Source organism: Anas platyrhynchos, chromosome 8 (assembly GCF_047663525.1).
Source record: "Anas platyrhynchos isolate ZD024472 breed Pekin duck chromosome 8, IASCAAS_PekinDuck_T2T, whole genome shotgun sequence".
In the NCBI taxonomy this organism is placed as follows: Eukaryota; Metazoa; Chordata; class Aves; order Anseriformes; family Anatidae; genus Anas; species Anas platyrhynchos.
Window position 1 is genome coordinate 17,189,578 of NC_092594.1, and position 10,228 is coordinate 17,199,805.

Genomic DNA, 10,228 nt, shown 5'->3' on the forward strand with positions numbered 1-10,228 from the left:
CGGGCTGGAGCAGGTAGAGCGGGAAGGAGTTTGCTGATCAGGCAAGGAGGCCCTGCGAGAAGGGCACAAGTGTTTTACTCCAGCATACTTGGCCAAATTTGACCTGATTTAATAATAAGTCACGTATCTTCCACGTGTGCAGCCTGTGGACTTTGCCAAGGAGAAGCTGCTGCCCTTGTTAAGCCTGCTGCCTCCTGTGGCACGGGTGAAGGCAGAAGAGAAGCAGCTTTTAGCTCCTTGTTTTGGAGGTTTTAAGATTTACAGTTAAGAGTTTCCACTGAAAACTTAAAAAATCCTCACAAGACCATCCCTAATGGATGCACAAGCACACACACCCTTTCTTGCCACGGCCTTGTACCATAGCACAAAGCAGATAAACACGTGTAAGCTCCCAAATAGCACCCAAAAAACCCGCAGCTCCAGGAAGGACTCTGGACCCTCCTCCAGCCTCCTGAACCGACCCTCAGCATTCAGGACTCTGTCTCCATCATTTCAGGAATAACAAATATCTACTGAAGGAATTGCTGGAGTAAACAGGGCTTGTATTTAAATATAACGCTTGTTTAAAAAAAGAAAAAAAAAAAAAAAAAAGGCAAATAACCATAAGGAAGAGCTGCCTGGAAAGCAGGTGGTTAAGCCACACAGACCTCAACCAGAAGGCTCCGTCCTACCACCACCTTGGTTTTCAAGGGTTTTTAAGATTTCGGTGAAGTCAGTGGGCCCCCTCCTGTAAATATTTCCCCCCTTCCTCCTGAGCTGGGTGTTTAAATGCCTTCAATTCCTGCAGCCACTCCAAGAGCATCTCGAGGGGAGGTGTGCTGGTGTTTGACATTCCTGACTGCCGGCACGGGGACACGGCAGCAATCCTCCTCCTGGCAGGGACGTGCTCTGGCACCACCTCAGGCCCCACCTAGGAGCTCTGTTTATGCATTCCTTTGCAGAAATATGCATTTTAGAAGGACAAACCTCCCAACACTAAGCAATGTGCCCATCTCAGACCATTCCAGTTACCTGCTGAGTGCTGCCAGCACAGGCACTGGCAGCCCCACTAACTCACATCCAGTGAGGGATCTTCTCTCATCTCCAAGAGCTTCAGCAGCCCACAGGACAAGAAGGGACCTCAGGACCATCTGACCCACCTTCCCCTCCAGAGCAGCTCCTTTCCTCCTTGTTTCCCTCACCTGTTTTGAAATCCCCTGGTAATGAAGACCCCATCACCCCCCATCACCTCCCACAGACCCGTGTGTTTGCCTTCAGAGTGGCCACCAACTTTTCTCTTACCCCCACAGGAGAGCCAAGCTGCCCCCTAGCAGCATTTGGATATATTTGAGGAGATTACACAGCATCACCTCTCTATCACTTCAAAGGCATCTTCCTTAAATTGGTACAGGAGCTCCTGGCTTGGCTTGCTAATTGGTCTGAGAAGGTGCTGAGCACTCACAGGTGGTCCCAGTGATTTTAGGGCTGCTCAGCACTGTTGTAGCCTGGCCTCACTTCTCCTTGGGAGTGTCTTGACCCAAATCACACCCAGGACAGGTGAATCCCCCTGCTGGCCACCGCACATCTGCCATTTCTAAAGCAATACTGGCTCTCCAGTGCTTCCTCACTGCACCCCAGGCCTTGTCCTTCCTTGCTGGAGGGCTCCTGTGGCTGTGCTCAGATTGCGAAATCGTTGAAGTTGCACAACACACACACACAAAACCAACATCAACAAAAACAAAACTTTTACGCAGACTTCCAAGGCATAACTTCATCTCACCAACATGTCAAAGGGGAGAAGCACCAACCCCACAGCAGGAGACAACAAAGCTGTTATTGATTATGTCTCAAAAAGCTCCGATCCAGGCAAAAGTGAGACAGACTGAACTGGCTGGACTTCAGACCCAGCTGGGCACAGGCTTTTATCTATTTGCTATCAGCAAGCCCGAGCAGAGAGCAAATCATGGGCTGGTCAGGACTGGAGCCAAGACTCATCTCCTGTTCCCCCAGGGATCAGCCACCCTGTGCTCAGAAGCACCTGCAGAGTGTTCCTGGTGAAACCAACAATCCTTCTCCTTTTGGGTTACCCAGCCTACATTCAGATGTTTAATTCCAGGCTTTGCCTTTGAGGAAGGTTTTGTGCCTACAGAGATGTGAAAAACCACCTCTCACTTTTCATTTACTACAATGAGGAAAAAGAAAGGGCTTCCTAAAATTCATGCATGAACTGCAATTTTCAGTTTTAATGCCCATAGCTATTAGTTTAAACATTTTGCTCTTAATAGAAGTTAGTGGCTTATGCATTTCCTACACCAAGCCTGAGGCATGGCTCAACTTTCGGCTTGGAATAAAAAAGTAATATAATTCATGATAGAAAATGAACAGTAAAAATATTTTTTCCTCTTATCTGAAACAGCCTGTGGCCTGAAGCGGGACTAGCATTGCTCTGCAGGACACATCACTGGCATTTGAGTGTGCTGATAACCACCCTTGTGTCTTTTTTTCCCCTGGAAACATTTCGGAAGATCACAGCATTGCAAAACAGAGCAGCAGCTCCTGTGGTGGCCTCAGGGCCCACAAGGCACCAACAGGACCAGCCTGCACAGCCAGCACCATCCCCTCAGCTCCCATGGGGTTCATGCTCTCCTTGGCCTCTGGGGAGAGCCCCACTAACGTGTCCAGCCCCAAATCCCTCAGCCCAGCCAGCCAAATGGGCTGAATTCCTTCGGGGGCTCAGAAATATTGGTCCCTGAACTTTGTAATATCTGCAAGGAGAAGGAAGGAGCCCTCAGAGCACCTTGGGGTGCAGGCTGCCGAGACCCAGGCTTTGGGGACGGTGACAGAGCTGGTCGTATGCGTTGGGCCAGGAGGCACAGCCCGGGCTGAGCCCAGTGCTCCTCTTCACTGCATGCTTCAGGACCACCGCCTTCATGAGCTGCCCGTGCCAAAGCTGAGCTGATTCATGAGAAACCCATCTGTCCTTCCTAAAAATGAGCTATGATATTGCTGAGGCAGCAGAAACGGGAGCTGCTGTCTGCTAAATATTGCATGGCCACAGCAGTGGGGGTGCTGGGCTACACAGCCCCAGCTGTGCCTGTCCCCTGGGGAACCCCACACTCTGCAGCAAAGCCAGATGCTGTTCGGGCTCGGGGGCTTTACCCCACATTTTACACCAAAGTATTTTTTCCTCTCATCATTTTCATCCAAGTTCCTCCCTCACCTTTGCGCATCTTTCCCCATTGGTGAAGAACATGGATATTCTTCTTTACTTGCTATGGAAATGACTGCCCAAAAGGGGCAATTCAGGCAGGTTTGTTTCGCCCAGAGAACAAGCTTTACACCAAAACGCCTCTTGAACAAGCAAACGTGTTGTCTCTGTCTTTCCACTAGAGGACTGTACAAAGGGAGAGTTAAAGACACTGCATCACACTTTGAACACATTTAGAGGGATAAAATAACCAGTGTTACTTACTGGGACCAGAATTTATACTCTTTCATAGCTACTGAAAAAAAAAAGTTGAGAACGCTTCAATTCACCAAGCACAGAGGCTGATTTACCAAAGCTTGCTTTTTTTTTTTTTTTTTTTTTTTTTTTTTAACTTTTAAAGGAAACTCTTGATGAATTATCTGGGTAACGAGCCAAGCAGCAGCACACATTTCCCTGCGTGGCCAGCAGGAGAAAGCATCCCGTGCACAAACCCCACTTGGTGCGCCTGCATCGCTCCCCTACCAGTAGAGTAGAGCGAGGAGGAGGAGGAGCGGGAGGAAGAGCACCCCCAGCATGGCCGAGATGGGGAAGAGGCTGGGGGCGTCAGGGGCTATGCGCGTCCTCGTGGGCCGCAGCATCCTGTCCCACTGGGTGAGGATGGCTCTCCTGGCCCCGCTCCACCGCCCCGGCCCCGTCAGCCGAAACTGGTAGGGGGTGCAGGGCCCGAAGAAGACCTCCAGGGCCAGCCGCGGGTCCGTCACCAGGAGCTTGAGCACGTTGGGCTTCGCGCCGATGGCTGAGGCCAGCTCGTCCATGTAGGTGATATAATCGGTCTGCAGCGTGGTGCTGCTCCCGTACCTTTGGGGGAGAGGGAAAAAAGGTCTGCTTTAGCTTTCCCCCTGTTATTATTATTGATATGACATCTTGTGTTCTCACTGTGCTGGGGGACTCCGTGGCAGCAGCAAGGGTGGGCAGGGAGCAATCCTTCCGTAAAGTCAGACAAATTCAGTGCAGGGTCAAAATGGTGCAGGGGGTTGGCAGGGAACAGACAGCTCTCTGCTCCATAGCTGCCATCCTCCATGATATCAAGGCAAGAGACAAGGAATGTGCTCCCTCACAGAGCCCTGAGAAGGGGGACAAAGGCAGAATCTGTCCCCCAAAAATGTGGAGCGGTGCTGGCTGGGACATGGCCATGCACCATGTGCATCGCTGCCGCTGCTGGTGAAGGGATCTGGCTCTCACCTCAGTGCTGTGCTTTGGAACTTCCTGCCACGTAACTGTTTCTAAAAACAGAAAACATTTCTTGGGCCAGACTCAGCTTTGACTATGTTCATATTTTCACCACGTTGCTTCACTATAACATGAGATATGCTAAGGAAGGGGAATGCAAGGCATTTCCATGTACTGTATGAAACAAAAAACATCACGGAAGAATGAGGAAGATGTTCTGGTTTTGCTGGGGCCTCACTGAGAAAAGCTATTTCAGACTGATAACGCTCGGTAATGGCAAACCAGCATTTCCATACAGGAAATTTTCCCATCACAAAATTTCCACCCAAACTTGCCCAATTCAGGCCTCCCTGGGGTGGGTGGAAAACTGTGAACCAACACCAGCAAGCTGGCTGGGGCTTCCTGCACTGAAAAAAAAATGGGTTGAGTTATCCAGGACATGAAGGGGGCATTTCAGAAGAGCCTCCTGGCAAGGAGCTGCCTTCCCCTTGCCCTTTTCTCCTCCTCCCCAGGCAGGGAGTCCCACATGCTGCACCTACCACTGGAGCTTCATCCTCATCTTCTCATCTATGTCGTCCATCATCTTGCTGACGGGCGGGAGGGTGCACTGACCTGGGGAGAACAGGAATAGCATTAGCAAAGGGAGGTGATGCCCAGAGATCCTTCCTAAAGCAGGTAGGGTCTGTAGGGATCAGCTGAGTCCTTGGGTGCTTCTCTTCCCTTTGGAATCAAGGTCTGGGCTTTGGTCGTACTTGGGCATCGGAGATGTGACAAAATTTGTCACCCTGTCCCTTATGGTGTGTGGTGATGCCCAAGTAGTTGTCCCACCACAGGGACCTCATTGCAATCTGCAGTGGAATGACAAGTCACCCATTGCCACGTTGTGAGGTGCCAAATCCATGTTCTTCAGCTCTCAGGCACTGCCCTCATTTTTTTGTTTTAATCTGTACATCACTGCTGGGAAACACGAGTTCCCATTAGGGGAAAACAGGCCTTACTTAGCCCATGCACCCACCCTGGAACACCTTGATCGTCCAGCGGCACTGGAGGTCCGCTGTCGGGATGGCAGACCCATAGGACTGGACCAGCCCGATGACTGCCATGGTTGGCTTCTCCAGGTGAGGGGGGAGGATGCTCTTGTAGAGAGTGACCTCGTTGTTCCTGCTCTTGATGATGGATTCATCCTCCATGAAAGGGTGGGTGTAAGTGTAACCCGTGGCAAAGACAACCACATCCACATCATCCTGCACGGTCCCATCTTGGAAAACGACGGACGTTTCTCTGAATTCCTTCACATCTGGCTTGATCAACACCACGCCACAGGTGATGCGGCTCAGGAGGTCGTCATTGAGCACCGGCTCCTTGCGGGATGTTCTGCAAGGGGAAAGCCCAAGGAGGCTCCTGCTGCTGGCCCTGGGCAGGCACGGCCCAGCCCCATCTGGGACCGACACCCCCGGTGGCTTTGGGAACGGATGGCCTCACGCTTACCTGTTGACCGGCATGAGGCCAAAGTTCTCGTGCTTTACGAGCTGGTTCATGCCCCTCACGTACAGCCAGTCGTTGACTGACTTGGGGAGGATGCTGTCCAGCCACGTCCGAAAGCGGGTGATGATCACCATGTCCCAGGGGTAGCCGTGGTCACAGATGCGGCCCAACACCCAGGACCCGCTTCGTGAGCTCAGGTAAACCTGGGGGGCAGCCGGGCAGGGGTGAGGCACCCCCGTGATGGCCACCAGCCCTGACCAGCCCTGGTGCAGGTCCCCGTACCTGTGAGGCCACGGTGCTGAGCTCCACGGCAATGTCACAGCCGGAGTTGCCCAAGCCGACCACCAGCACCTTCTTCCCTCTGAACTTCTCTGGCTCCTTGTACTCCCGGCTGTGCAAGTAGCAGCCTTTAAACTTCTCTATACCTGGAGGGGCAGGAGACAGAAAGGGATGAAAATGGAAAAAAAAGTGCAGCTGTGCTGGCCTCGGCATCTCCCATTCCTGCAGGTGGTGCTGGATCATCTGTCTGAGCATTGCTCACAGTAGCAGGTATCGCTGGCACATGGAGGGATGCTGCAAGCCTCTAATGGGACAGGTTTTTTTTCTCTGCATTCATTCAGAGTTTAAGCAGAGAGGAGCCTGAGCAGGCAAGAACAGGACACCTTGGTGTGGTATTTGTGTACCCCAAAAGCTACAAGTACAGCCCCAACATCATGCTGAGACACCGGAACAGCCAATGTCATCCCCTTGGTATGCCATCACATCACTAAGTGACAGGGAAGCAACTTTAATTTCTAAACCAGAAGGTTACAAAGGACCTGAGGGGAGTTCTCCTGACCAGCTCATAACCCAGGCCCTCACCTCCTCCAAACAGACCCCCAGCACCAACTATTCCTCACTATCGAGAATTTTTCTCGATGATGTGCCTGTAAACACAGGTATGGTAAAATGTGCACAGTTTTTGTATAAGAAACTATGGAAAAATGCCAAAAGAAGAGTTTTATGAAACTCTTTAGTGAAGAATCTTCTGTTAAAGGAAACACTCTGAAATCATTTTTTCCAGGAAAGACTAGCATCACCTCCAGTAAAAGTGTCCCTGCCTTGCCACAGTTTGTATACTGAGTCTTTTTTCTTAAAAAACAGGTTTTGCTTTCTTGAACAGAGCCCACCATCAAAAGCACTCCCAAGGAAAACACTCTTTTTAGTGCTGGAAAGGCATTTTTTGCAGGGAAGAAACACTTGAACAGAAGGTGTGTGCCTGTCTGCATGATGGTGGACAAATTGCAGACATGCCGCTTACCTGGGAAGTGGTCTAGGGGGAGGTTTGGGTAGATGTGATGCCCAGAGCAAATCATCACAGCGTCAAAAACAGCCGTCTCTTCCTTCCCATCTCTCTGCGTAACCACCTCCCACTGCCCCGTAGCACAAAAGTCAGGGCGCTTCCTTATGTTGGTGACCACGGTCTTACAGGAAAGAGAGACAGAAAGAGGTTTGGGAAGTCAGTGCAAGGGGACCCATCTGCAGCTAGGTGGGCGTTCTCGCCCCCAGACTCAAACGCCAAATATTTTTTCCAGCTGGTTATCTGACCCCACCCAACCAAAAAGCTGGCGAGACCCGCTTGCACAAAACCCACATTTTTTTTTTCCCCTGGGTGTTATCCCAAAGGATTTTCTCCGAGGCACCTACCTTGAAGCGGATGTGCCGCAGCAGGTCGAAGTGCTTGGCGTAGTCGCGGATGTACTGCTGGAGCCGGGCGTTGTGCATGTAGTTGGGGTGGTCCTCGGGGAAGGGGAAGTCGGGGTAGCACATCATCTCCTTGCACGAGTTGGTGAAGACGGTGCGGTAGATGCTTGCCCTGCCTTCCTCCACATGCTCCTGGAGGAGTACATGAGGAGAGGGCTGGGGTTAGAGGGGATGAAGGGACGTGTGCTGCCCCAGGGGGTGTCCTCCGCTCCTCAAAGCCCAGATCTCCAGCTCTGGGTGAGCAGCACAGCTCGGGGAGCCAGCCATAGGAACCCTGGAAAGCCATAAGCCAAGTGTAGGAAACACTAAGCCAACCTGGAGATGTTTTTATCCAGGACTTCTAGGAGAATCTCAGAGCTTTGGAGGCCTGAACCACAATGTTTGGCTCTCGGAATGAGGGAGGTTTTCCCCTGCTATCCCCTTGCTGCCTGGCCAAGTAAGCCCCAGCTCTGTTCTCCAGCTCAACTTCACCCACTGAGCCCAGAACCGAGGGCACTGAGCACCCCAGAGGGTCTGCAGCCCTTTGCTTACCTTCCTCGTTTGCTCACACGTTTTGTGGTTTCATCCCAAAGAGCCATGCACATCCCCATAATAACCTCAGATTCCCCTTTTTAGCATAATTTCTTCCGCTTTTACCTCGCAGAAACATCAGTTACGATGTTGTCTGTACTTAACCTTGGGCACACGCTGTTTGAAAGCTGAAGCATCTCTTCTCAGAAACATCACTCGCAGAGCTCAAAGTGATTTTTCTCCCTGCTTGGCTGGAGCACACAGGGAATATCACAGGCTTATTGCTCTACTGCTCCAATTAACAAAATCCAGGCACCGTCCGCAGAAAAGATGAATTTTGTCTGTGAAACTGCCCTAAATCCGCTCTCCAAGCCTCTGGTCCAACAGGCCACGAGCTTCTGACATAGCAAGGGTCAGATCCCTGCCAAAACCGCAGATTCCCACATGTACAAGATTGCACAGTGCTCTTGTTTGGATGCCCCAGGGTTCAAAGCTGCTATCCTAATGCTATTGGCATTTCTGGCTGGGATTTATGCCCCTCAGGACAAGGCTTTGCCCAGGTGGTACTAGGGGATGGACACACACCTGCAGAGAGGACAAATTTTGGGCTTCACCACCTCTCTGTGGACTCACTCACCTGGGAGGCAGAATCCAGCAGATGTGCAAGATTTCCATGTCATTATCAAGCCAAAAGGGCAATAAATAAAGCAACATTTCACTCACACAAAACTGCCACAAAATGGACCTTTTTTTTCAGTTAAAAGCAGCTTAAAAATATCCAAAGAAGACTGAAGAACAAGAAGTAATTTACATCAAATAAATAAATAAATAAAACCTAAGTGTTTTATTTTAATCTTGTGAAATTAAGAGTCTCACCGGGGGTTTTGGTTTGCCAGCTTTCCTCGGAATGAGCAAGCAGATGAATGATTTGCTGAACCTGCTTGGTCCAGTGATTTTCCATCCCCAAAACATTCCGGGTTAAAAATTAATCCGACTCTTGCAGATACCACCAGGCTGGAGCCAGAGAGACACCCCAAAGCCATCAGGTGCAGTAACCAAATCACCCCCAAGAGCACATACGTGTCCTAAAGGGCCAGGTAGGAGGGCTTGCCTCACCCCAGGCACTAAGGAGCTGGTTACAACTGTGTTTAAGAGCCAGGGAAAGAAGAAGCTCAGGGGAGCGGGCGCAGGACTAGGTCTAGCATCCCAACTGAGCTCCGGAAAGCATCCAGAAGTCAGGCGTGACAGCTACAGGCATTGTGCTTTGATCCGAGTCAAACATTTTGCATCACCCACAACAAACTTTGTCCTCACCTCCTCCCCCAGGCTTCAACCTGCCCAGCTCCTTCCCCTGAGCTGCTCCTGAAGCCGCCATCCCCACCCCAAACCCTCCTTTAGCCCCGCGAGGCCACGCGGCCCGAGCCTCTCTCACCGTGTAGCGCCACAGCCCGCCGATGTCCTCGCTCCTCTCGAAGCAGGTGGGCTCCAGCCCCTCTTCCAGGCAGCACTTGGTGGCCGCCAGCCCGCTGATACCCGCGCCCACCACGGCCACGCGCCGCACCATGGTGTCCTGTGGTGGGGAGAGCGGCTGTCACGGCGTGGGGCCGCCCGTCTCCACCCTGCCCCGCTCCCTACACATCCCATGAGGTTTTCCATCCATCCTCGCTTACCTGTGCAGCCCTCGGGGAGGCGAAAGCCGTGAGCTGAGGCTGTGGGAGGAGAGGAGCTGGGGCGCGAGAGGAGGTTCCTGCAAAGAGCCAAGCTTTTATACAGCGCTGCTGGGGAGGCAGGGCCAGAGCCCGGCCTCTCTTTGGATGAGCGGCTCGCGCTGCGTGGACTTTAGCAACCCCCGAGCTGTAACTTGAGGAGGAGCTGTGGGCTCAGAGCTTTGAAATTAGGAAATCAAGCGCCGGACTGAAATGGTTTCCAAGATAGAGGTCACCAGGCGGCTGCTTCCAGCATCTCCAAAGCGGCACGGCGATGGCCGAGTGGTTGAGAGCAGCCGATGGAAACGGGGGCCTCTCGCCCACAGGGGCCACCGAGGAGACTGTCTGGGGAGGCTCATCCTCAGCC

The 10,228-nt window shown here is 52.0% G+C and overlaps 1 protein-coding gene across 2 annotated transcripts; it reads right to left on the reverse strand.

Annotated features, from left to right (window-relative positions):
* Positions 1 to 587: 587 nt before the first annotated feature.
* On the reverse strand, positions 588 to 9,983 carry LOC101799765 (dimethylaniline monooxygenase [N-oxide-forming] 3). Of its 2 annotated transcripts, none has more exons than XM_038182605.2 (9): positions 9,826 to 9,983; positions 9,588 to 9,725; positions 7,589 to 7,777; positions 7,203 to 7,365; positions 6,185 to 6,327; positions 5,906 to 6,105; positions 5,433 to 5,791; positions 4,957 to 5,029; positions 588 to 4,045 (listed from the first exon to the last, which is right to left on the reverse strand). In XM_038182605.2, the coding sequence occupies exons 2-9, from the start codon at positions 9,717 to 9,719 to the stop codon at positions 3,706 to 3,708; spliced, it is 1,599 nt and encodes a 532-aa protein (XP_038038533.2). In that variant the 5' UTR covers positions 9,720 to 9,725; positions 9,826 to 9,983; the 3' UTR covers positions 588 to 3,705.
* Between the last annotated feature and the right edge of the window lie 245 nt (positions 9,984 to 10,228).